Source organism: Truncatella angustata (assembly GCF_020726525.1).
Source record: "Truncatella angustata strain MPI-SDFR-AT-0073 chromosome Unknown BKA67scaffold_2, whole genome shotgun sequence".
In the NCBI taxonomy this organism is placed as follows: Eukaryota; Fungi; Ascomycota; class Sordariomycetes; order Amphisphaeriales; family Sporocadaceae; genus Truncatella; species Truncatella angustata.
The window spans coordinates 3,016,032-3,042,359 of NW_025763382.1; the positions used below are offsets into that span (position 1 = coordinate 3,016,032).

General features: G+C 48.4%; 8 protein-coding genes across 8 annotated transcripts; 7 read left to right on the plus strand and 1 right to left on the minus strand.

Moving 5' to 3' along the window:
* Positions 1–1,009: 1,009 nt before the first annotated feature.
* Positions 1,010–1,286, plus strand: BKA67DRAFT_554229 (uncharacterized protein). Its single transcript, XM_046101975.1, has one exon. The coding sequence runs from the start codon at positions 1,061–1,063 to the stop codon at positions 1,217–1,219; it is 159 nt and encodes a 52-aa protein (XP_045961329.1). The 5' UTR covers positions 1,010–1,060; the 3' UTR covers positions 1,220–1,286.
* A 417-nt stretch (positions 1,287–1,703) lies between these two features.
* Positions 1,704–2,210, plus strand: BKA67DRAFT_554230 (uncharacterized protein; the record flags this gene model as incomplete). Its single annotated transcript, XM_046101976.1, has 1 exon — positions 1,704–2,210. A coding segment is annotated over one exon (274 nt), but the record flags the coding sequence as incomplete, so codon positions are not given.
* A 616-nt stretch (positions 2,211–2,826) lies between these two features.
* Positions 2,827–4,746, plus strand: BKA67DRAFT_532325 (uncharacterized protein; the record flags this gene model as incomplete). The annotated part of the gene is made up of 2 exons (XM_046099511.1): positions 2,827–4,435; positions 4,487–4,746. 2 exons carry the CDS (start codon positions 2,827–2,829, stop codon positions 4,744–4,746), a joined length of 1,869 nt encoding a protein of 622 aa, XP_045961331.1.
* Positions 4,747–5,435: 689 nt separating this feature from the next.
* Positions 5,436–6,826, minus strand: BKA67DRAFT_655388 (GPI mannosyltransferase-like protein 1; the record flags this gene model as incomplete). The annotated part of the gene is made up of 2 exons (XM_046106742.1): positions 5,436–5,738; positions 5,801–6,826. 2 exons carry the CDS (start codon positions 6,824–6,826, stop codon positions 5,436–5,438), a joined length of 1,329 nt encoding a protein of 442 aa, XP_045961332.1.
* A 723-nt stretch (positions 6,827–7,549) lies between these two features.
* Positions 7,550–8,508, plus strand: BKA67DRAFT_655389 (Translin; the record flags this gene model as incomplete). Its single annotated transcript, XM_046106743.1, has 3 exons — positions 7,550–7,728; positions 7,784–7,801; positions 7,857–8,508. The coding sequence occupies 3 exons, from the start codon at positions 7,550–7,552 to the stop codon at positions 8,506–8,508; spliced, it is 849 nt and encodes a 282-aa protein (XP_045961333.1).
* Positions 8,509–12,766: 4,258 nt separating this feature from the next.
* On the plus strand, positions 12,767–17,061 carry BKA67DRAFT_512781 (P-loop containing nucleoside triphosphate hydrolase protein; the record flags this gene model as incomplete). Its single annotated transcript, XM_046097504.1, has 12 exons — positions 12,767–12,976; positions 13,026–13,314; positions 13,464–13,682; positions 13,730–13,867; positions 13,925–14,526; positions 14,576–14,738; positions 14,790–15,176; positions 15,224–15,347; positions 15,406–15,477; positions 15,537–15,652; positions 15,713–16,778; positions 16,845–17,061. 12 exons carry the CDS (start codon positions 12,767–12,769, stop codon positions 17,059–17,061), a joined length of 3,603 nt encoding a protein of 1,200 aa, XP_045961334.1.
* Positions 17,062–17,762: 701 nt separating this feature from the next.
* On the plus strand, positions 17,763–20,426 carry BKA67DRAFT_532329 (P-loop containing nucleoside triphosphate hydrolase protein; the record flags this gene model as incomplete). Its single annotated transcript, XM_046099512.1, has 4 exons — positions 17,763–17,997; positions 18,059–18,403; positions 18,457–19,109; positions 19,176–20,426. The coding sequence occupies 4 exons, from the start codon at positions 17,763–17,765 to the stop codon at positions 20,424–20,426; spliced, it is 2,484 nt and encodes an 827-aa protein (XP_045961335.1).
* Positions 20,427–21,699: 1,273 nt separating this feature from the next.
* On the plus strand, positions 21,700–22,219 carry BKA67DRAFT_655392 (uncharacterized protein; the record flags this gene model as incomplete). The annotated part of the gene is made up of 2 exons (XM_046106744.1): positions 21,700–21,868; positions 21,942–22,219. 2 exons carry the CDS (start codon positions 21,700–21,702, stop codon positions 22,217–22,219), a joined length of 447 nt encoding a protein of 148 aa, XP_045961336.1.
* Positions 22,220–26,328: the final 4,109 nt, after the last annotated feature.

Below are 26,328 nucleotides of genomic sequence, written 5' to 3' on the forward strand. Positions count from 1 at the left end.
AACTCGCATGAGTTTGTCGCCGTTGTATCAACGGCCCTTGCCAAAGTGAGAGCCTCAAGTGGAGGAGCATGGGAGGTTCAATATATGTAAAACTTTGCAGGTTCGCTAGCATCAGATCTGGTACGCTACTCTAATTATTACGAGATCTGTCTCGACAGCTATCTTGAAAGTGCCAAGCAGCATCTATTCGAGCCCGGACCGATGGCTCCTCAAACTTTCAATTTCCGCTACTCTTGGTCATGGTTTTGCCCAGCATAAACTAAGTTGACTGAAATGGAAGAGGTCAAGAGGAACGAATGGGATGGTTTAGTCTCTTGAGCCTCAACACATAAGTAATAAGGAAGATACAAGCTGGCGCTTTCCACCCTCATCCTACATTACAGCGCTCTCTGTTTTGTGATGAGTTCTTGGAAATTTTATTGGGCGTTTACTAATACTGAGGCCTCGTTTTTGTGGGCGTTAGATGATCCGTCAGTGGATTGGAATGCCAGGTGGGCTACCTGGCTACCTAACACAAGTGGCTTTGGAAAGTTGGTAGGCTTTGAGGGTCTAGACTAGACTCAACAATGTCCATACATAGATGGGACATGGAGGTGAGTGCGCAAGACCCAACCCATGAGAACAAATTCCAATGATCTGATGGCAACGATATCTCGGTACTCTCGCCAAGTTTTAAACAAGTTGTATACGCGAAAAGGTTGATTTTAATCAGGGACTTTCCGCTCATCTTGCTTCTATCCTATTTTAACAGTGTTTGCTCAGAAATTGAGCTCTCATTTGCTATTGCACGTCTAAACTTACATCAAAACCTTGGATTAGGCTATTCTGGAAATGCCAACCGAGATTTTGTATTTACGATGCTGCGCAAGTGTCACATTGGAGCCCATCAGATTGAAGCTATCGTGAGTTTGTCGTTTAAGCTAGGGTTGGCACAATAATTGCGACTAATGTGGTGGTGGTCATGGGGCCGGGGGGGCTGGCTGGTGCCAGCGAAGTAGATGCCCCATTTCTCTGTGCATGCGACATGCCGCTGAGCATCCACCCGTGACCAACGAAGTCAATGATTATAGGAGATCTGCAGCGCCTTGATGTAAACTGCAAGGATGACGATTGCACTGCTTCTACTGTAATCATCCCAATTCCACCAAGTAATGCGATCAGAAGGCTGGTTCTGCATGATGAGATTGCGTGGCTAGGTACGCTGGGGACGGTACCGTAAGAGTTAACGTTAAGGCTTGTTGTGCAAGGCGGCTATGCTACTTGGGTCCCAAAATAATTCAATGCACACTTCGTCCATGCGTTCAGCGTACAAGTAAGGCAAGATCAAGTAACCTACACAAGTAATGGTCATCGCGTTATTGCCGGCGCGCAGGTATGTACACACTGGACATACGTAATTGATGAGTGATTAACAATGCCCTAAGGAGGGGTGAACCTGAGCTGAGTTCCACTGTCGGTCCAGCCGACTATTCCTGGTGTCATGCAAAAGCACTAACAAATTTGTGTCGGAAATGCTGCTAGGGACGATAGCATGGGATCCAAGTATGCAATCTCGGAAGTTTTAGTCGAGATGAGTGGGTAGAAGTGTAAGTCATCATGTACTCTACAGTAGGTTAGGTTAGTAGATCACACCACCAATGATGGCCCAGACCCTTGAAAGGTTGTGACCCAGCGGTTTGTTACCACAAACTAACTAACCTAGACATGATCCCACTCCTCCATGCCGACGCCGTTGGCATTGCCCTGCATGCAAGGGAACTTTCTTTGGGTTCTCCTTCCGCAGGAGTGCGCAGTAACCGTAGAAGCAAAGCACTGAAAAAGGGAGAGCATTGGGTGCTTTCTTGGGGCCAGGCAGCCAGGGTGAGAAATGCATGTCCAAGGACAAGCAACCGGAGCTCGACCTGTCGACTGCCCCTCCGGCGGCACTGGGCCCATACCCGGCCCATTGCTCATTCCACCCACTCGAGAGTCATTTGATGCTGCATGCCCGCCTTGAGTCTGATAAGGTACCTCCAATAACTTACAGTTGACTTAAGGAGGTGGGAGACATTTAGCCCAGAATTTCCTAAGTTCACTTCTTACTTACATTACATTACGCTGATTTGAGTTGAGAGGAGTCGAGTTGCGGTCCGGCCATCTTTTTACAGGTAACCTCGCAATCGCCGAAATTACCACGCGCTCACTCGCTCACTCACTCACTCACTCACTCACTCACTCGCCGGTCACTTACTTTCTGTAGTTCGCATTCGTCCCATCTCTTTCTTTCTGCCCAGCAATTATTCATTGATTGATACCCAGATTTTGCGGCACTGCCCGGTAACACAACACTCGCTCAACTAGACTAGTAACTCAGTTCCCCATTCCATTTCCGTCTGTCTTTTGGTTGATCTAATCTGATCTGGCCTGGCCATCCAACTGTCCCGCACTCACATCCATCCATTGGTGTGTGTGTGTGTTTGTGTGTGTGTGTGTGTGTGTGTGTATATACGTGTGTCTGCGCAGCCGAGTTTACTCTGGGAAATTATCTTGACTGCACGCGACCACGTTGCATTTCTCGTCGACCGACCGACCGGCACCCGACTCGATCCTCCGACCTTCACATTCCCACTGTTTGAGAGCGAAAGAAACGAAAGTTAAAGCAGGACTTTGGACTTCCGATTGCTCTCCACCCGAACGTTGATTATTGTACCATACATTCGTCCGCCTTGCTTCTTCAATCCGCGACTCTGCCAACCACCGTTCCATTCCGGTTTCATTCCGCCCTGTATGCGAAGCGAAGCCTTGGGCTCGGTGGGTTAGTATTCAACGACGAAGAAGAAGAAGAAGATGATGATGATGATCGGAAAGCGGAGTTCTGCCATCTTTGAAGCTGATGGCGATAACGATGGCATAACCTCTGCCGCCAGCTCATTTGAGGCCCAATCTCAAAGCCTTCACCTGCCGCGGACCAACACTTATCTCCAGCGGGACATGCCAGTTGATGGCGGCCACGACGACGATGACGATAACGAAGGCTCCGCGACCACAGAGCTGGCAGCCATCATGACGACGACATCAACGCCGGTCAGCCCAGGACCGTCGAGCCCGCCCTTGGATCAGGCAAAACAACCACAAGATTTTGTACCACCCACCAGACCCAGCAGTACACCTTTTCCAAATGCGCAGCAAGGGCAGACCGATATCCGATGCCTGCATTGCCAGACGGACTGCCAAGATTGCTTTGAAGATGCCATGGATGAGAGTCCTATCGCGGCCCTGGCAGCCGATCAGCAGCCACTCCAGTCGCTCTATGCACTGCCCGCCGAGATCCATGAGTGCATTCTCGACCATTTGTTTGGCTACCGCGTGTCCACCACTTCCCCGAGCTCGTTAAGCATCCCGAGTGTCAATGCCAGAAGCTGGAGCACTGCTTTGCGGCATTCCAGGAGAAAGGAGTTATCCAACTTGGCACTCGTCACACCCCTCTGGAGATACTTGGTTCAGGCGAGACTCTTCCGGCACATCAAGGTCAAAGCGACTATCTATGGCTGTAACGAGGTTGTTCAGTTCTTTGCCGATAACACGCATCTAAGAGACTACGTTAAGCACATCGAGATATGGTTCCCCGTCTTCCAGCCAAAATTCAACACGGCTTTCCCGACCAACTCTGTGCTGACGTTGCCTACCGTCTCCCCTGAAGGCATCTCGAGTGCCCAGTATGGCCTCCCCACCGACAACGCAAGCCTGGAAGAGGTCTTCTTCCTCGTAGGCAGTACGTTTCCTGCGGTGCAAGTCATGACACTAGAAGGAGGGGAGCGGAAAAAGGCACCGCGCGTCAAATTCACATTGCCTACTCCACCTTGGCGCCCAAGAGCACTTCCAGCAATCAAGACTATTCGCACCTTGATCATCAAGAGTCAGTGGAATATCATCAGAGCACCAAAGGACTGGGAGCAACTCTCCAATGCCCTCCCGAACCTCGAGGAGTGGCACGGCACTTACGCCAAGCCCAAGTCCAAGAGTTATCTGAGCATGGCTGGGACACTTGAAATTTTGGATCGCAAGATCACCAAGCTCAACCTGAGCCTCGAGACGGACTATCGCCGCGAGATGACATGTCCTCCATACTACCTCAAAGTATGCGAGCAACTACACTGGTGCGAAAAGATGGCAAGGGCGGCAAGTCATTTGGAACACTTATCATACACGGGTCGTGTATGCCATACCTTCTTCGATATGCTCACCCGGTATTCCAATTCACGTACCTCTCGTCTCAAGACGATTGATATCACGGTCAAGAACTGTTGTCGCCAAAACGCGCAATGGAACGAGTCCGGATCCGGCATTACCGACATGCATTTCATTAACGCTTTCGAGCAGCTTGTCCTAGGCGGCATCCGGTGCTTGGAACGCCTAAAGCAGGTGGATCTTTTGCGGATCAGATATGTTGATCTAGGTAAGTCCTGCTTGATTCCTTGACAACGCATTACCTAACTTGAGCTTCTAGATTCACCGGTTCCTCCTTTGAACCCCTATTTTGTCATCAAGGATGGCTGGTGCTCAGGTGTTTGGAGTGACGAGATTGTGGCCGAGCTGAGTCGTGTTAGGCCCGATGTGCGCTTTGAGTCAATGGCCGAGAGCTTCGGCGAGGTTGGCTACAACAAGGAGAACCGTTTGGTCATCAGTCCCGATTTCCCGAAGTCACGGGTGTTATCGCTTAAGTTGGCGAATTATGCCTTACTTTCTGGAGGCATCAGCATAGTGTAGAGGACAAGCAGCGCCGTTCGAAATCGAATCTCACGCGCTCGCCAACTTCACATGCCACTTGACATCTGATGGGCTCAAAATTACGGAACATACAACAAGACGTCAATGACGTCAATCTGGCGATTTAGCAATAATCGCAACCAACAAATTTCTTTTGTACGACACTACATATTGCGGCACGGCGTTGATAGTCCTTGTTTCTGCAGTTTTTTGAGGCGTAAAGAATGGCCGGCACGCGATACCCCATGAGGAGGGCAACCACTTAATCACCATCATAGGAAGGAGTTCATTTGGTGTTTGAGATATCTTTGTCGCAGTAGCAGTGACATTGCATAATTGGACGGTGTTCAAGGGGAGAAGGACAGGAGGGCATTGCCCGTTGCAGTCAGATTATTGTGGTAGTGCCACAGACACTTTGCAGTAGATGATCATGATCTGCTTCAGCAACCAAGACTTCTGTTTCCATATCGCTAACCTGGTTTTTGTCCTCAAATTCTCGGGAGTTGATGTGGTTAGATTCTTGGTTGGAATGGTGTAGTCAATCTCAGCAATAGTACAAAAATGATGACAACAAGAACTCAAGGGCTCCGTCGTGGTTTGTGCTATCCATGATTGTGCTGCTTCTACTTGATACACCATGACATACAGGCTCTTACTCCAGCCGACTCCACCACCTAGAAACATCACGGCTATTTTACGTGCGCAACCTCCTGTGCTCCTTTGGACCTATTGCTGGACGGGTGTAACCGTTCGAAATCCCCAATGATTATGCCCAACAACAAGCAATTTACCAGGAAAAATATTAGTGATGCGTAGAACAACCCAGGCACAAACGTGCTCTGCCCAAGAAACTCAAGGTTGTAACCTTGCTGTAACCAGAGGCCCTGCCCCGCAACCCAGAGTGTGAGGGATGCCACCCCCAAAGCGGGTTGGCGCACCAGTGCCGAGTTGGGCAGGTATAGTGGCAGGAAAACCATATACCAAAGGAAGTACTTCAAATTGTGTCAGCACCATACTTTTTCGACAATGGTCCGAATCTGAATAGAGCACCTACCTGACTAGTACACACTTTGTTGAAGGTCACGAATGCAAAAGTCTGCGCAAGCATGGTGGCCGGTAGGTCTTTCTTGGCGCCCACGAGTGGAATCAGGACGCAGCTCAACAGGAGCTGCGGTACAAACGCTACGCTCTCGATTTTGAGACCCAGGAAGTTGGCACTGCTCATCCCGCTCACGTACGGCTGAGCCGAGGCCAGGTACAGCAGAATATTGTAGGGGCTAAAGTTATGCCGATGATCGATTCGCGTCACGTGGTGCAGGAACGTGTGCTGGAGGAAATCGTGTCCGTACAGCGCATACATCCAGACATTGAGCGCCGCAAATGTCGCCAGGCTGACCACGGCGAGGCGGACGCGCTCCGGCGTCACGAAACGCCCGATCAGCGATCTGCTGCTGCTACTGCCAACAGCGATTATCCGGCCTCCCATCCGCTCGGCGTCCATCCACCACACGATCGCCGGCGCGTAGATGAACGGGTAGATCTTAAAGTGCACGCCGAAGCCCAGGAGCAGGCCCGCGGCCGCCACGCGTCTTTCCAGCACCGCGTACAGCAGCGCCATGACCAACACGCCCAGCAGGCCCTCGGAGCTGCCCCGCGTCGAGATGGTCGCCACCATCGGGTTCAGCAGCCAGATGCTCGCGTACTTGAGCGCGGGGGCCGTCGCCATGGCCATGTGCCTCTGCAGGACGCGCACGATGAGCCAGCCGGCAGCCAGGTCCGCGGCCGCGAACAGGATCTTGCCTGACGAGAACCAGAAGGTGCCCGGCAGCGTCGTCGGATACAGGATCCAGGCCAACAGGGGCGTGTAGCGGTAGGTCTCCCGGGCGTAGGGCGAGCTGTGCGGGTCAGAAAAGGTGAAGCGGGCTGCGTCCGTGAAAACCAGGTAGTCGATGTCCGTGTACTTCAGCGGCGAGTTGGCGTCTTGCCAGAGCCCATACACGAGCAGGATGGCACGCAGGAGGAAGGCTGCGCTGAAGACTGCCAGAGGCGAAGAGAAGAAAGCAGAGATTAGGTTCGCCATGGCGTGCGATTGGGAAGGCGCTTCACAGATTTATGTGTTACTTTTTCGTCGCCTTGTGCCTGGAGTTTATACTCAAGACTATGTATAGGTTGAGTGACAATTCCAGAGCTGCTGGCCACAAATAGTACCAGGCCGAAACTGTGACCCAATGACCGGATTGACAGATAACAAAATCACTTCATGTCTCAAGTGCCACGGATTGTGAAAACAGAAGCGGTTGTCTCCTGTGACTTGGTATTAGGGATTGGCTTGGATGAACGGACGCTTTCGAACTGGGTGTGTCATGTATTTCTGAGTAACGCGCAAAGCCTCCTTGTAAATCGTTATAGGGGCTAACCTCAAACTAAGCCTATTGAAGCATATGCGGGGCGAGCAGAGTTGTGATGTTATCCCATCCCAAGTGACCAACCCTTGGAATAGTCGAGTCCGTCATTCTGACAGTGTAACATGTGTTGACAACCTTCATTAGACTTTTCGAGGTATACATCATGTTCTTCGAGTTGGCTCACTGATTGTGCCGAACACATTGGCATTATCTATAATTTCGGCGCTTTTGCTGGTCGGATTATCCACAACGCAGCCCCGCAACAATCTCTACAAGGACGCCCAGGCGTGCTTCTGTATTCGCGTCTCCATAATTCAGAATCATCATCGTTGTGGGAAGTACACATGTCGGACCAAAATAGCAGAAACACATCGAGTTCGGCACAGCGTGGAAACAAGATGCCTGGAGTCAAGCGAGATTACCGAGGAAACAAGCGGGATCTCCCTGTCCGCGATGTCCCACGAAATCAGTACACCTCAATGTTTGAGGGCTTTCGCGATGAGCTCGACAAGCATCACGACCGCAGAGAAAAGATCGTTAAGGTCTCGAGAGACGTCACGGCATTGAGCAAGAAGATGTGAGCACGATTTGTGATCTAAACTTACATGGAGTCGGCTAACCTGAATTCTAAGCATTTTTTCGTTGCAGAGGTAATTGCTTGAAACTTTTCTCCTTCAAATTCACATAATATTAATATTGACTCAGAGTGCGCAAGCTTAACCAGCCTATCCCCGCCAATATCACCAAGGAAAATGAAGAGCGGTTGGTTGACATAAAAGCTCTGCTGTCGACTATTGTGGAGGATGTGTCGGGCATTCGTCGACACCGTTACAATCTCATGTGCTTGGAAGAGTTTGTCGAGGCTGTATCCTTCGCCCACTATCTCGAACACCAGGAACTCATCACTCCTCAAAAGACGCAGGAATGGCTCGGCGACGTCAACGTTCCATTCACTCCTGCTGATTACATCTACGGTGTCTTTGATCTCACTGGCGAGATGATGCGCTTCGCTACCACAGTCACGGCTCTCACCGGTGCGATCCCCACGGGTATCACGGAAGACAAGCAGGATGACGAAGACGCCATGAAAGTGGATGAGCCATCCAACGCAAATGATGTTCCGCCAAGAAACATCCTGAGTGATCTGCAAGACGTCTCCAGTATGCTGCAGCTCATTCAGTTGTCTGACAGAACGTACAAGAAAAAGAAGGACGTCATGATCGAACAGGTGCGAAAGGTAGAACGTGTTGGCTACGGTGTCACTGTTCGTGGTAATGAGCGTCCTAAGGGCTGGATGCCGGATATGAATGAAGATTATGGTGGCGGAAATCATGATGACGATGGAGCTTTGGAATAAGTATGCGATTACTATTGTCACGACTAACTCAAGGATGGAACAGCTTTTCGTCTATATCAACGTCTTGTTTGCCGCAACTTATTGTAGTCTCGGAACTTCAGTACCATGTTGGCTCTGAACAGCTTAGTTAAAGGCATTACTCGGGCCAAATCGAGCATCAGGCAGTTTAACATACCCTCTATGGATTCTGCATTGTTTCAGTCGACTTAAAAGGTCTCTACCCTCATCCATTAACTATTACAATGTTTTCCGCTATGTTACTCATATATTCCACTCCATAATCTCGAGTCAAGGGTGATGCTATAATTTCAAAGATACTGAATGCCCACTATACTCCCTACGATGGCAAACTCTTTTCTCAAAAAGGGGGATCCGGCAGTACACCGCCCCTTCGAGGCAAAGCAGCTTTTTAATCACCCAAACCTACAGACGCGCGGTCTGCCATCTCTAAACTTCTTACTCATCAGCCGTATTAGTAGCTAAACGTTCTAGGCATCACCGGCCCACCTGTTTGTCATAGAGCGTAGCTTGCGGGAAATACACAAATGGCCATTCATATTGCAGGCATCCTCGTCCATACTCAGGCAAACCGTTACAGAATGATCGTTGTCAGCTATTTCACATTTGATTAGTCCAGGATCCATGATTTGCATCTGTCTTACCGTCCACTGACTGTGCCCATCCTATCTGATATCAGCTCAATCTTCCTACATAGTGACATGAACGCTAGAACTAACATGACCCTTGCGCAGGATATCCTATCAAGCCTCGCTTCTCGCCTCCATATATTCTCAAGCCGGGTCACGGGATATTGCTTGTGAATCGTACTTTTTGCCAAATTCAGAGACCTGGCTCTGCGTGTGGTTGGCCTTGTGCCGATTCCGCAATCAATATTAAGGTACTTCCTATCTACAGGTATAGGGACCGAGCCATGGCCTTTGTAGCCTTCTTGCTCGCAAACAGACCGGTGCGTCTCCGGTCAAGGTTCAGGGAAATTCTCAATCTCGTAAATACTAGAAAAGCTTGATCTGCTGAAAACATGACACCGAATAGTCGTTCGCCAATTCGTATTCCAAACAATTCACATATCAAAGACCAGATGTCGCTCTCAAACTTAAACTTTCTTAATAACAGGATTCTTGGGGAGGCGTACTATAGTGGGATACTGGTTGTAGTTGCTGACTCGTTAGCCACCAAAGATTCACCAACAATAGTATATTGATCCTTGGCATGTTCAATATTGCACACCACATCGCCTTTGCTGGGGATATACAATGTTCCGGAGCGATTGGTCAAGTATCGCTTCCACATTAAGTCAACACACCGTGATTTTTGAGCCACCCGAGCATCTTCAATAGCTGTGACTTGTCAAGCTTGTCGAAAACCTCCTGCTCCAATCCATAAGTATGGTTACTGGCTTGAGAACCCATGAACCACTACCAGCTCACAACAAAAATGCATGTCCCAACCAATTTGGTAGCAAAAGTTACGCAGACTGTCATCGACTTTGTCCTCATCCACCCCAACTTGACCGTGCCATCGAGACATGGAACATTTCATGACGGCCAAGATATGTCTTCTGTTTGGTGTTTAAATACAAAGCCGCTCATTCATGGAACCTGGAAGCCTGCAGAGCCAAATTTACGAAGAAATTGAATTTTTCATTGACTTTGTCGTCAGAATGGACCGGGCGGGAGGCAATGTTGTGCTGGTTGACCCTCGCAGCCCAAGCCTTCGCGTATTACATCGCACGCATATTCCTGCGTGACAGACAAGACTGTCGATGCGATTTGTTCAGAAGCCATGTCAACGATTTGAACCCATGATTTCTTTTCAGAGCGTTCGTTATAACATGCTGGCCAGCAAGAATTCTGGGTCCTAATCAAAGCAACTATTACATTTGTGTGCACCCTATCGCGACTACACTTTGCTTGCTGGTACTGAAAGCGCGCTGAAGGCGATTCAAGTTTTGACTTGTCACAGCCAGAGTACCAAGGGAGTCGCCGAAACAAAATGTATTACAAAACCGATAAGGCTTTTGAAATTTTTTGCTACATCACGCCAGCAAGAGTCGTCCTTATAGAGACACAAACCTATGATAAAAAAGCAATCTGTATGAGACTCATTTCTCAATAATTATGTATGAACAAGTTTCGGATGTTCAAGATCCTTCGATGGAGTTGGCCGGGATCGTCTTGACCTTGAATATAACACTGGAATAACATATCCAGGGAGTTTTGTGGTACGAGACACAGGAAACCAAATGCCACTCTCTCCGTCAACCAGTTGGAAGGACTATGTTAATGTCGGAGCTTTCCTGGTCACAATCATACAAAGGTTTTATACCTGTCTTGACAAATCCACTTCCCCTCTCGGGCAAAGCAGGAATTCATAGAGTGTATAATTAGTGGCCTGTATCTAAGAGTATGGAAGAATTTATGTTAGCATCAAATGTTTCGCGATGGATGCTGCCTGAAGCGATACTTGCAACGAGGTATCAAGCATGATAAACTTTGACAAGTGAGGTTACCAAATCTTACCAGATCAGTGTGTAGCAGCTTGCTCAAGCTTGGTGCATGGTGTTTTATTCCGAAAGCCGACCGAAGTGAGATTCCCCAGCCCGAATGTTTGGCCGAGCACGCTTGTCCACTTTTGAATGCGTCTATGGGATTCCACGTTGTGCAAAACGTTGATGTCTCGTCCCCTAGCTCGTTCTCGGCGCCATGGTGTTTGTAAGTAATTAGATAACAATATGGAAGATCCCGGTTTAGTGTCCAATATTCCAGTTTTGAGCTTCTGGGGGCGGTTACCGCGCCGCTAGCACCGTACTTTTAGTGGCCGAAAAGCCCCCAGTGCCTCTGAAAGGTGTTAGAGCCCTAAGGTTAGGGAATGCCGCGTATCATACTCACTTCATAACGGACGGGTCAGCATAAATTCCCTCAATAGTAAGACGGACAAACCGTAAGATAGTTCTGGCGACGATCTACAAGATGCGGAGGCAAGTCAATGCTACGAGACTTTTCGATCTCTGCCTCAGTGAGCCGATATATTCACGCTTATTATTCCGAATGACTCGGATTGCGGGCAGGGGGGTTGGAGCTCGCCCGCCCCTGTAGAATGAACTCCGAAGCCGTAATGCCGCATAAGCTTTTCCGATGGTCTAGGTTAAACGATTCTGGAGGATAGTGATGGCAGATCAGCTCCTTCCATACTGGGATAGGCTTACATACCAAGATTATACACTGTCCGTCTGCTTATACCGGTAAAATACTTAGGCACGTTCTACACAATGTTTTCAATCACTTACAGTTTCATATATACGGGTTCCGCAACCTGAGTTTTTGTTATTGCAGCATGTCCTGAGATCAAAAACGTTTCTGCGTCTTCCATAATTTGCTCGATCGTACCTATGAAGCGGTGCGATGATGGCGATAGCTTTGGTCCCTCGTTGGGACCTGGCTTTGATTGTCACAACTTTGATTTCACCGTTCTATTCGAGGACTACATCTTTAGCCTGGTGCCTTCCACCATCGTTATTCTTCTTGCTGCGCATCGTATTTATCGAGTCTACTATATGTCAAAAGTTGTCAACTGGCCTCTTGGTCGTGCACTAAAACTTGTGAGTCATGAATGACCATCGAGGGAGAATACAGGCTAAGTGATCGCAGGTTGTTTATACGAGCCTTGCCGTATTTCAATGCGCGCTGATTGCTCTTTGGTGTGGCCGCTATGGAGTAAGATCGCGAATCACATTGCCTGCGAGTGCTTTGGCACTGGTGGCCACATTGACGCTTGCTATTTTATCCGATTTTGAACATCATCGAGTTTTGCGGCCGTCCTTAATCAATCAGAGCTATTTCTTCTTTACAGCCCTTTTGGATATGGTGCGTGTCCGGACGCAATGGTTACTGGAAGATAACAGCATTGTAGCCTCGATTGTAACAGTAACATTCCTTCTAAAACTCAGCATCTTGGCTGTCGAGTCGATGGAGAAATCTCTCTTCCCAAACACCAAAGGCGACGCCGTGCCTCCGCTTGAAAGATGTGGTATTTTCGGGCGTGCTCTACTTCTATGGTTGAATCCCTTATTTATACTTGGTTACCGTAAGGATTTGAACCTCGACGACCTGTTCCCATTAGACGACGACTTAGGCGGCACTCATCTCACGGACAGGCTTGAAGCGCGATGGAAGACTTGCAAGTAGATAGTCTAATGTACCTGATAAGTGCTAACATATTACTAGCAAACAAAGAGAAGATGCACTGTTTGACGAGTACCGTGCTAGCCACCTTTATCCCCGAGATTGTTTTGTCGTGGATACCGCGTGCATTCCATATTGGCTTCATGATCGCTCAGCCTTACCTCGTCAAGATAACGCTGAATTATATCATGAACCATAATGCGTTACCAGTCAGCTATGGCTACGGATTAATTGGAGCTTTCGGATTTGTTTACATTGGTATTGCGGTACGTTCCCTGTCTTCGGTCTAACTTCTTGTGGAACTAACATGTCCAGATCTCATCACAAATGTTCAACTTTTTGTGTTTCCGGTTGATGGTCAAGATGCGCGGTGCCTTAGTCGGCATAATCTACCGCGATATGTTGGCTGTTCGAGCAGAGAGCAAGAACTCGGCCTCTGCAATGACTCTAATGAGTACTGACGTTGACCGGATTACTATGACGGCTCGGTGGGTCGTTGACATAATCCCGAATTTGGTTCAAATTGGTCTTGCCATGTGGATTCTCGGTTTGCAGCTTGGCGCGGTCTGTATCGCGCCTCTTGTAGTTGCACTGTTGTGTGTATGTGTTTCATTCATATCCGACCTTTCTTTCCCATGGTATTGGAGGCGAGTTCCACATCGTCATTGCCTTGGTTCAGTAGTGTAATGGAAGTCGTACGCACCAAAGATGAAAAGGAATGCTAATGTGCTTGTGGAAAATAGACTGGTGCAGCTGCAGGAATGGCTAAAATTATACCTGTACGCCAACGGAGATGGATAGCAGCTATTCAGAAGCGAGTTGGTATAACATCAGACCTGCTTGCTGTAATGAAAGGGGTCAAAATGATGGGCATAAGTGGTCCAATCTCCAAGCAGATTCAGGATCTGAGAGACTTTGAGATATCCGAGTCCAAGAAGTTCCGAAAACTTCAAATCGCGGTGATTTCATTTAGTAGGTCAAACGGACTTGTGTCGAGTCTGCAACTAACTCGTCTACAGATATTGTTCCTCTGATGTCAATGTCAGCTGTTACTTTTACGGTTTTTGCAATTGTCGCAAAAGTGTCCGGAAGTGGAACTCTGGGCATCTCACAAGCTTTTACTTCGCTTAGTCTCCTGGGGATATTGATTATGCCTGGTAACCCTCCTCACTTTCTTCGACAATTATCGTCTGTGGTGAACTAACGACGACTAGTTGCGCTTCTTGTGTCAGCTTTGGGTAACATTTTCCAAGCAATGGCTTGCTTAGACAGGATTCAAGATTTCTTGCTCTTAGAGAAGAGAACTGATTATAGGAGCACAGGCTCGTCTCTAATTTTAAATTCGGCCAGCAATGAGGGTCGTTTCCCGTCGGCAGAGAAATTAAACCCCGAGCTGAATGGCGCTGTAATTTTACTGAAAGAAGCAACTTTTGGTTGGGACAGGGGTCCAGAGAGCATAGTACTGAAAGACATTAATGTTAGGATCCAGCCTTCGCAATTGACCCTCATTGTGGGTCCTATAGCAAGCGGTAAGAGTACGCTGCTGAAAAGTATTCTGGGAGAGGTCTATCTTCATCGTGGTATGGTTCACGTAACAGATATAGGCGACATAGCCTACTGCGACCAAGATTCATGGATATTGAACCAGTCCATTCGAGAAAATATTATTGCCTTCTCGGAGTATGAAGAAGGCTTCTACAAGACTGTTATCAAAGCGTGTCAGCTACAAGAAGATCTAAGCCATCTCCCCAAAGGTGATCTCTCGAACGTTGGAAGCCAAGGAATTTCTCTTAGTGGCGGCCAAAAACAGCGAATTGTGAGTTCCTCTGATTGTCTCCACGTACACTAGCTCATGTTTCTTTCAGGCATTAGCAAGAGCCGTATACAGCCGGAAGCGGATAATACTCATGGACGATACCATGAAAGGATTGGACGCAGATACTTCGAGCAAATGCTTCCAGGCACTATTTGGACCACAGGGACTTTTGCGACGAAATCGAACTGCAGTAATCATGGCAACACATAATGGTAAGTCTGTGGCTGTACGATTGCATGACAGATAGGCTCATCGATGCATAGCTCAATGGTTTCCGAGTGCCGATTTTCTCATCGTGCTCAATGTCGAAGGTTGCAGGGCGAACTGCGGGTCTTTTTCAGACCTTCGTGGCTCAGATGAGTACATTAGAAGTCTTGAGCCATCCTACAAACAAAATGATGTTGGAGATGCTGAGCAAGATGATGCGTCGGCGTCGGACAGTCTTGATATGAAGCCGAGATCGCCTGTAGAGAACTCGAATCAAGAGGAATCTCTTTCGAAACCGGCATCAATTACTCACAAAAAAAAGGAAAAGAGCCGAGGCAATCTGAATAGCTCCTTACCGTACTACATCAAGTCTCTTTGGAACGCCACATTCACGATATTTGTTGCGCTCATGATTATTCAGACTGGCTTTCAGGTTATTCAACGTGAGTATGCAACAAACCGTCAGAACTGCTAGCTAACAATCAAATAGCACTGTGGCTCAACTTTTGGACAGCGGCCAATGCTAAAAACGCGCGAGAAGACCCTGGGAAATGGGTGGGTATTTATGTTTTATTCTCGGTTTTGAACGTTGGTGGCATGATCGCACAATTTTCGTAAGTGGACGAAGAAATGCTCTAATACAAATTGCATGTCACTGATATAGATATCAAGGCTTTTTCTTCTTCGCATTGTTCCAGCATCCGCAAAACATCTTCATATGAGTATTCTCGAGGCTACTATCCGGTTTGTCTACGTTTTTCTGCTTATATCATGCAATCATGCTGATAGTCTACGGCGTACAGTGCCCCCATGTCTTACTTCGTGGCAACAGATGTAGGTCAGCTAGTAAATCGATTCAGTCAGGACATGACTCTAGTGGACTTCCCTCTACCCATTGCATTGATGCAAACCACCGAGAGTTAGTTGTCACACCATATACAAAACATTACGTGAAATGAAGCTGACCCTCTTGAAAAAGTGTTTATCACTGTGATCGGCCAGATCATTTTAACATGCGTCTCCTCTGGTTATCTCGCCGTCGTCATACCCGCGCTCTTCCTAGTTGTGTTCTATGTGCAGCGTTTCTATCTGCGTACGTCTCGACAACTACGTCTGTTAGATCTCGAGTCTAAGTCTCCGCTTTATTCGTTTTTTATTTCATCGTTCTCGGGTCTCACAACGATTCGGGCCTACTCGTGGGCGGATAAGTCCTATTTCGAGCACATTCGAAACTTGGATACCTCTCAGCGTCCGTTTTACCTGTTGTATTGCATTCAGCGATGGCTTATGCTGGTACTTAACCTCATTGTGGCCGGATTGGGCGTGCTACTTGTCGGAGTTTCCGTGGCACTCAGAGACAAAGTCGAGCCAGGCCTACTTGGTGTCGCACTAACTAACGTGACAAGTTTCGGTATGACGATAACGCAGCTTATCATCGATTGGACCGATCTGGAAACTTCACTTGGCGCGATCACCAGGATCAGGGAATTCATCGCCGAGACCCCTAAAGAGAACGAAGGGGTGGAAAACCCGCCTGAAGACTGGCCGTCCTATGGTGCAATCACCATAACTAGACTCACTGCAAAGTTTGGCGACCACACTGTGCTAGACAATATCAGTCTCGACATTCAAGCTGGTACAAAGGTTGCCATTTGTGGTCGTACTGGTTCTGGAAAGAGCACTTTGCTTTCCCTTCTACTTCGTCTGTACGACCCCGTTGCCGGCACTATTACCATTGACGGACTGGATACAAACGATCTAAAGGTTGACGCACTGCGCGAGGCTATAGTAGCTCTACCACAGGATCCATTACTGTTAGCTGGGACTGTGCGGTACAATCTGGATCCCGCGTCCCATGCAAATGATGAAGATATCCTACTTGCCCTAGAAAAGACCGGCCTCCGTACTATGCTTGAGGGAAAAGGTGGACTTGACGCGGAGTTCAAAACCGAATGGCTTAGTTCGGGGCAGAAACAGCTCTTCTGTCTTGCAAGAGCCATGCTGAGAAGGAGTAAAATCCTATTGCTCGATGAGGCAACAAGCAGGTAAATAAAATATTTCCCGTTCCGATGACGTTATCAGGGAAAGCTACAGCTAACAAAAGCGTGAAGTCTGGATCATCAGACCGACGAAGTAATACAGAAACTCATCCGAACAGAGTTTGCAGGTTGGACATTGGTCGTTATTGCGCATCGCCTTAAAACAATTGTAGATTTCGACAATGTTCTTGTACTTGAAGACGGGAGGGTTGCTGAGTATGACAGTCCCAGGGCTCTCATTGAAAAAGGTGGTCTGTTCAAGGCTCTATGGGACCAACAGGAGGCCTGAAAAACGATAACGTTTGTATCACGATATATTTTTCTGCTTTCAATAGTCCCCTGCTATCTGAGAGGCTTTGTAACTAAGAGTACTCTCATATATTCGTTATTTATCGTAGAAACAATACGTACCACGTGTATCATGCTTCATCCGTGACGAGCCGATTGCTGATCATCAACGGCCCACTCCAAATAATTTCAGGGATGTTCATATGGCATTGTTACAACGGAAACTTAATCACTCCAACTTTTATCGAATTCAAGCCGAAAGAAATATGAGGCCACCCTTGACGGTGGCTCCCAAGTTTCCCCTCAATTTCTGCCTGTCAGCCAGGTGGGCTTGCCCCATCCATGTGAGCTTTAATTGGAGAAGCGGGCAGCCTTCTCACCCAAACTCATGCAAGCAGTCTAGAAATGCTGGCAAGATGCAGATTTACTTGCATAAGCCAGGCGCAATTGGCCAGGTTTCGAAACGAAGTAGGCAGCACAGCCTTTTGGCTGCCTTACACGACTTGGCCGCGTCGTATCAATGCTTGGCTACTACATAGCCGGGCGGAGATCGTTAGATTGTTCTTGTGTATCAGTATTATATGTATCCCACGTATCACAGCCTCACATCTCACCCGGCTCGGTAATATTAAAGCGTTTGAACTCCCCACAAGTCTCAAACAACTTTTGATTTCGTTAATTTCTCATGCGTATTTCGCAAACATGGATGACGATTCCCGTTCCAGTGGCAGCTTCGAAGAAATTGGCCCAAGAGCCTACAATCGCTTGGGCGCTGATGATTACAAGCCAATTGAAGAGAAGACTAAGGATCAGCTGAAGTCTCTTGTGGCCAAATCAACGTCTGACGGAGCTAAAGCGATCGTTGCCAACAATGATGCTCTCGATGTCGTTTATACATTGCAGTATAAGGAGCGATACGGTGGCAGGGTTACAGAGCGTAAGTACCCTTTGGGTAACTAGTCAAATACTAGGAATCCAATTGACTTACGAATTTACAGTCTGCCGTAGCACGGACCCGATTGATATCCGCGATGTAACTGAAAAGCCGCAGGAGGGCATCACGGACATCAATGGACGTTCCATCCTTGAAATAATCACTAGCGTTTCTACCACTTTTGTGGATAATAATCGCAGTGGTAATCCGCAGCCAATGTATATGGCTCCGCCAGGGTATGAGGATGACTTTGACTATAACTATCCTCCTCCTCCCATGCCGAGCCAGATGTACAAACGGGAGGAGAACGACGACATCAAGATCAAGAATGTTGAGGAGACTGTCATGGTGATCAACTCAGCTCCGTTGATCAATGCCCTCCAGGCAGTGGTGGATTACTATCCAGGCTGTAAGTACACTTGTGTTACAGCGTCTGAAAAATGACTGACTAGGTGCTTGTAGTGAGCTTCTCTGGTGATAGCGTCAAGATCAGCGCTCCTTATCATGTCTTGGTCCACCATCGCCACGCACTGGCGAGCTTCAAGGTGCGACAGCCGGAGACTCATGATCAGGAGTATTCATTTACGACAGCAAGACACATCGACGTATTGCTGAGATTCCTGGAGCGGACCCTGGGCAAGGATCTTCGTGACGAGGAGCAACGCAATAATCATGTCGCTGGGCCGAAAACCATTTTCAAGAACCTCTGGATGTTATTTAAGCCGGGAGATGTGGTATATGCAAGACTTGATGGCAGGTATTGTCCGTTCGTTATTAGCCGGTGCTTCGACGGGACCCCAAAGACGAACTGCGATGATAGACCCTCTGATTACAAACTCGATGTTTGGAATTTGAGTATCCTCAGCAAGAGTATTCGCCGTCTTATGTATACATTTAGCATTGCTCCTTTCGCTGGCGAGGATTCCATCAACAACATGAAACTCGTCCCCGCTCGGTTCCTCAAAGAAAGTCACGAAATTGCTCGAGAAAATATCAAGCTTGGCAAGATTGCGTGGGAACTTGCTATGGAACCGTCATATATGTCCTACGATGGTGATCTGTCGAAGAGGGGTCCTAACCAGAACTGGATTGATACTCAAATGAGTACAGGCCATGTAAGTAGATGTCGCTGCTTCAGAACGGACACCCATCTCTCTGGTCATACCTAACATTGTCTGCAGTTCACTGGTCGGGTTATTGTCGATTGCGAGGGCTTCTACCGTTTTTCTGGGGGAGCCAATCACCAGCCCCCGCGCATGGGCAGGCCTAGACACCAAGTTGTCCCACCCAAAGATCCACTGCCCTATTTCAAACAACGTTGTGGGTGTATCAAATGCAGCAGAGACGAAAGCCAAAACAAGCTGCACCGTTTCGCTAAACTTGAGGACCTCCGGCCTGGTGTAAGCCCAGCTCCCGAGAATGACCTTTGCTATCTGGTGCTCTCGAAAATTGTCTCCGGTTTCATTCTCAGCGAACGCCGATGGGCTCACTTCCATATCAAACATCTTGGTGAGGTCAAGCATGACAGGGAAGCCTTCAAATACCTGGTCCTCGACGAAGAGATCAAGCTTACTGTCAAAGCACTCATCGGAAAGTTTTCTAGTGACAACGGCCAGGTCACTCCATGGCCTAGCGATTTCGTCAAAAACAAGGGACAAGGTCGAATCTTCCTCCTGCACGGCAGCCCTGGTGTCGGAAAAACGGCGACTGCCGAAAGCATTGCTGAACTGGCGCGACGACCTCTACTTGCCCTCACGAGTGGCGATCTGAGCACCAATTCCTTGCATGTAGAGAAGAACCTGGAGTACTTCTTGCAGCTCGGTGAGCGCTTTGGCGCCATGGTGCTGCTCGATGAGGCCGACGTATACCTCGAATCACGCCGCGCCAAGGACATTGCGCGGAACGGTCTCGTCTCCATCTTCCTGCGCGCACTTGAGTACTACCGCGGCGTTCTTTTCCTAACCACCAACCGTGTGCAGACCTTCGACTCGGCCTTCACCTCGCGTATTCATGTCGCGTTGCATTACAAGACTCTCACCGATGCAGATCGCGAGAAAATCTGGCTCAACAGCTTCGAAAGACTTGAGCGCGATTCAGGTGGAAAGGTCCACGTGTCGGTCGCCACACGCGAGTACGCGTATGAAAGCGAAGACGTGCAGAGTTTGCGCTTGAACGGCCGCGAGATCCGGAATGCTCTGCAGACAACGGTCGCACTCGCCGAGACAGAGGCACTTGAAGACGATGCAAGTATAGTTACCGTTTCAGAAAAGCATCTGCGGGCTGTTGTGAAGATGAGCCGAGGCTTCAAGAATTTCCTGCATCGCCGGCGGGTGAGGAACAATGACGAGCTTGACGAGGACGACGAAGATGATGATATTGAAGAGGAAGATGTCTATAGCCGTGCCTCCACACCCAACGCCATCTATGATTGATCACTAACAGTTGTAATGCCGGCTGCCAATTGAGGTTGGGATTGGACTGACGTGTTACCTTGCCCCGACATTTGGTTGGGCCTATGCAATGCATTAAGTCATGCCTTACGGGACGGGTTCTTACTATTATTTCTTGGTATTTTTCATGGCATTACGTGACACTGGAATCATTCATTAAAGGAATCTTTACAGGTTTCCACCTGGGAAAAGAAGGAAGAAGGAAAGAAAGAAACCCGACACAACGGTGGTTAAGATGTGAAGTTCGGATAATTAATATGCTTCTTGTTACATGGGTAAACCTTCAGATGCTGAAAAAGGAAATGTGATGTAAGTTATTGCATGGCGCTTCAACATTTACCTTAGCGGGCCGCTGTAACGTGACAGGCGCGTCATGCCATCAACTCGAACCAATTTCATGGAAATTTGGCCGCCATTTGTCTATATAGAACATTAACTGATGGAAGTCGCAACTGTATAGGATCGTTATCTTGATCAATACGTGTACATTGATCCTCCGTAGAGTGTTGTTGAGTGGCGTAGTCCCTCAGCTATTCTGAGAGATCTCTGAAGGCTATCTATCCAGGGTGGACTGTGCACCCCAGGTATCTACTTAATGTGGTGACACTAGGCAACCATTATTTACTAATTTTCGATGAAAACGATTCAGAACAAATTTAGCCAGGTCTCTAGGTGACTTTCAGCATGGCGAAATCCTAAATCATTGTTCTCTAACAAACACTCGCGAAGACATGCGCTAGAGAGTCCATCAGAAGTACCAAAGATCTAGCCTGAGCTGCGCTGGAGACTGCAGTCCGTCGACACAACCTCAAACGCGTTGGGGCAATTCAGCCGAGATCTGCTTGGAAACACTGCGATGCCATTTGTCATTTCTCGACATTTCTCTATCACGGGGCATTCGCGCGTCCCGTTCCCTGTCTGTAATTTGCACCATCTTGGTTCTAGAATAATGTGGACAAGTTGGTTTTTGCAGTGCACCTGCGTTGGAAGAATCCTTCGGAGTTTTGGTTCAGCTTGAGAGAAAAGTGGTACAGCCTATTTGCATACTCTCATACAAGCCCAGGGTATAAGTCGTACCTGCATTTAGCCGGACGCTACGTTGCCATCGTTGTGGAAAGGTCATGTGCTCCGTCGAGCAGCTTCCATGTCGTTCGCAGTGCTTGGGAATATACATTTGAAAAGAATTTACTGCTTCGTGATTTATCTCCTACTAGGTCAAATTGTCTTTGAAGTGTATAAATGATTAACCTTCAAGATGAAACCAGCACATATTGCAATCCTTGCCTCATGTTCAACGGTGAATGCGCTGTGGCTTCCCCAGGCCATAGGCAGCACAGTTCAGCCAACTTATAGTTGGAATGCGACGAGTTGGCAGTGTGGTCTCTCGCACGGAAACCCTGCAGCAGCCCAGAGCGGTTGGTACGGTGCGTTGGTTTTAACCAGGAATCACAAGTCCTGTAGATGAGGGATGAGAACCATGGCTGATTCTTGTCACAGCTTTCACTGTATCTGCAGGCGAAGCAACGGGCGAGGACATCATTATACCAGCCTTCTCGGCCTCTTGCCAAGGGTCTGCCACTGGGTTCCCACTGGTTTCTGAGTTTGCCAACTGCACAATAAATTCTAGCCCTGCAAACTCCGTTGTTCTCGCTCGAGTCTATGCCGCAGATGATGGCACTCAGTGTCATATAGCGATCTCATATTTAGTCGATGGGAAGTATGTCATGACCCCATTCACGGAGTACTGGAACCTGGCGCCAGAAGAGGTGACGTGAGCGCTGACTCGAATAAAAATAGGAACATCACGGGCTATACTACGAAGGATTGGGCGCGAGAGAGGCCGCCATATGATTTCACGATAACTGATATCACGATTAGCTGAGATGCTCTTGACGAATGCTTGTGAAAAACGTAAAACAATTCCTCGACAACTCATCGTAATTGCGAAGCCTTTGGTGAAAGAGCATAAAATTCACACGTACGGTGAAAAGCAACCAGAATAGCAGTTTTGAAATACGCTCGGGTTGAACTCATCCAGAGTACGAAGTGACGGTTTACTAGCTCCCCTAGTTCGTAAAAGTTTGCATCAGAAATGAAAAAGAAACATGCCTTGTCCATATGATTTCTGTTACTTATGGAATATCGGTATAGCAAGTCCAAGGTACGCATTCGGCCGATCGATCGACTCGATTGTAGCATGATCTACAAGCATACTGCCAGACCTACGTAGCACGACTCCACCGAGGCTCCGAGAGACCTCGGCCCGGCGAGTCAAGTACAGCAATCGGTAGAGAGGTATTTGAGTGGTCTCCTCAAACTACTGATAGCCGGATAGTGCCAAAATCGTAGGCCCGTACCATGTCAGATGAGTTGCCCAAGCTTAGTGCATCTCAGTATATCCTAGAAAGGAGGGGACTGTTCGAGATAAGTAGCACTAAAGTGCTACTCCATTTCGGAACCGGCTTGCATCAGTCTTAGCCGTAAGTGAACATGACCGCCGGCACAGTGTACGTTTACCAAGTAGCTGCGTATCCTTGCATGAAAGCTTATGGCCTGCCGACGGTGTTAGATTCCTCCGGGTAAACGGTAAAATGCATTGATCCTATACCATCGAAGATTACGGGCACGATGGCGCAAAAACTATCTTGTCCCGTTCCAGACATGTTGAAATGTGGCATTGTACTTTCTGACTTGCGTGGTAATCAAACAGCTTGTTCAGGAACGTGTGGCCCTGGGGTTGTGATTCGCGCTCGAAATAGCTAGCAGTCTACTTGTGTCAAGGGTCCTGGTCTTGGCCCTGGTCGACTGTGAAGTACGTATTTGTGCGACGATATGATCCAATATGGGTGCTTACTCGCTTGCGCGTAAATACATGTCCAAGGGAACCTGGGAACTTCCACTGAGACCAGGGCTTTGAGGACCCATGATTAGCTTTTGCTCGAGACCTTCCGGGTTTCGAATATACCCTCGCCATTTCTGGTTATGAGCTTCGCCGAGCAAATTTACAGTTCACGCCCAAGTCATACGATTGCACCCAAGACGAAATGGCAATGACCCTTCGATAAATAGATTCCGAATAAATCACAATGAGTTGGGATACGGAGACATGATGGATCAGCGCTAAGACGTCAAGGCTCAGCATCATATGAATTGCAAAGAACAACACTCCGTATTCCAGGCTTCTTCCGTTCGTCCGCCTGGCCCACTTGGCCAACTGCAGTTTTAGTTTCAACGATCAGATGTGGAGTTAGCCACGCGCCGCCAAATCAATTATGAAAAGCAGCAAAGAAAAGAAGAGAGAAAGATACATACCCCAATACGACTAGCGTTGTTTTGGGGGCTGTCGTTGGAGATTTGGGGGAGTTGGGGAACCTGATACCGCTGAGGGCTGCACGATACGGCAAGAAAACAGGAAAACTACTTTTCCGGGCAGCAGTCAGGACATTTCAGTTTTCCAGACCCGATAAGCTCATAATTGTTTCGAGTATGTGTGGCGGAAATCTGAAGCACTACAGAGTAGCATGAATAGCGTGAGTAGAATGGCATTCCCATTCAAGTGGCCCTGGACGTCATTTCACAATTGTCATGACGCCCATCGACCCCCAACCAAGAGTGTGGGGTAGGAGTAACTCGGCAGCGTTTCGACAGCGGAATACCGTCAGCCAAGAACGCCGAGCGATCGACGACAAGCAATTGAGCACATGGCATGGCGGTAGTTTAGAGCGCCACCGCCAAGTGGACGTTTCGGTAAATTCGGCATGCTCGCAGGGCTCTAAGACAGAATTCAAATGACAAATTCGAACACTGCGGCAGCATAATGAATAGCAAAACTGACAAACGCGCGGGGCCCCGCAAAGGAATGTTTGTCGGAGATCCACTGGGAGACACTATTTCATACTACGATCTGTGGGGAGCAGATATTTCAATTACCTACGGGTTTGAGCCGGAATCGAGAACAGCCGGAGATACACAAGCATCACGTACGGATTACAGAAATCAAGTACCTATGTAGATGCTCCCATCATCTTACGATTCCAAGCCACTAATACTGTAGCTTGGGATTCCCTGAAGTTCGCCCACGCACTGAAGCCAGATTCTCAGTGGTTGCTAGGTTGGTGAGCTGGTGAGCAGTTGGCAGGTGAGCTCAAGCTGGTAAGGCAGCTTGCAGATTATCGATAGAAACGGACAATCAGTGGATTTGCAAAGCTGTTCCCCCTTCAGCAGTGCCCCTTATTTCCGTTCACGACAGCCTCGGCATTCACTGTTTCCTGACGCCGCTTCGTCATTCAAGTTAGCGCAGCGACAAGGACTCAGATCTAAGTTGGAGAGCAAATCGCAAAGGTCACCCCTTGTGGTACATCGTTAAACTAAGTACAGGAAATGATTAAAAATAAAAACAAAAGCTTATGCTTCGGCATGTCTCACGAGCGACACCACGCAATTTCAGCTGATCGAGAGCCAAGGATTATCTAAAATCAAACAGCAGGTGCAATTGACCATCCGGGGTTGATCAAAATCTGACCACTTCGCTTGATGGGAAGACAAAGTGGTTTCCCACAGGCTGGTACGACAAAGCCTGGGGGGTGAATTATTTACGTATCGCGTGGGGACATTCCACCGACCTGTCACTATAAGTTCAAGTGCTGTCGATCGTGTACCGTGCTCGAAACCGTTCAGCTTCCATTTTGCATTGCCATCTGTTAGCAACGGCAGTTGAAGAAGTCGACGCTTCGGTGTCCAGCTGTTCGGGAGAAGGGGAGGAATGATTTTCTGGCAATTATTGACACAAAGGAGCGCGCGGGTTTGATTGTTACCCTAACGTTAGTCCAGTTAGCGTGGCCTCTCGAAGCCGTCCCGTTTCCCCGACCATCAGCCATCTCAACAGCTGGGGCCAGTCATTTCAGTGGATTTGCTAGTTGTAAGTCTGCAATGATCATTGGAAGATACCCGGCCACTCTCCTATTGTATCGTGTCAATCAATTTGACAAGGCCAATTCCTCCAATGATCAGCTCCATGTTTGGGTCGGCTTGTGCGGAATGCATTATCCCCCATGCCAAATTGTTGCATCGCCGTCGGCGCCATCCCCCGGCCCATCCATGGACCCCCTGCCCCTTGCGACTTGGCTTCCTGTCCCGCAAAGCCAATGCATTGTGCGTGCATGTGGCGTTGCAACCACTCATAATTTCGTCTCAAAGCATGGCTCCATGGCTCGCATGGCTAGCTCTCCATGTTTCGCCCAGAGCTTCCCCGGACCACTTCTCTGCTCCTCCACAGCTTGTTTAATGGAAGAAAACATCATGCGCACCAAGTTCTCAATTGTTGAGTCCTTCATCGATCCCTCAGATAGGTGTCAATCTCTGCCTGCATCCAAAGGTTCTCTGTGCTTGGACTACAGACATGCGACCTCCCACAAGGCTGACAGAACTGTCGAATCCCTGAGGACAAGTTTGGCTTTCCCCAGCAGAGCCGCCAACCTTACTTATTTACCAGGACTGCAGTAAATCACAGACCGACCGTCTGGATAGTCGGGGTCCTGATGGCAGTAAGTGCATTAGCAGATCTGGTCACGACCTCAATCTGCGACCGTTCCTGCGGTGTACGCCATGGGTTTCTTATTGGTAATGTTAAGCTGGGTTGTCTTCGGCCAGTCTACTAAGTACCATTTCTTTTTGTCATCGCTCCCAAGTGGTTCATGGACTATGGTGCTAGCCCGTAGCACAATGCAAGTGCTCTCTTCCTTTCGTCCAAAGCGGATCCAAATGTACATAGTAGCGACACCGTCGCCATGCCAATTATGTGATCGCCGTGGTATTGTGGACCCTAGAACACTTGTATCTCGTATGTATCTGTCCATCCTCTCATGTCGCCTAGGCAGTTAAGGCC

Coding starts and splice junctions, on each gene's coding strand:
- BKA67DRAFT_554229 (XM_046101975.1), top strand. CDS start 1,061: ATGATTATAGGAGATCTGCAGCGCCTTGATGTAAACTGCAAGGATGAC.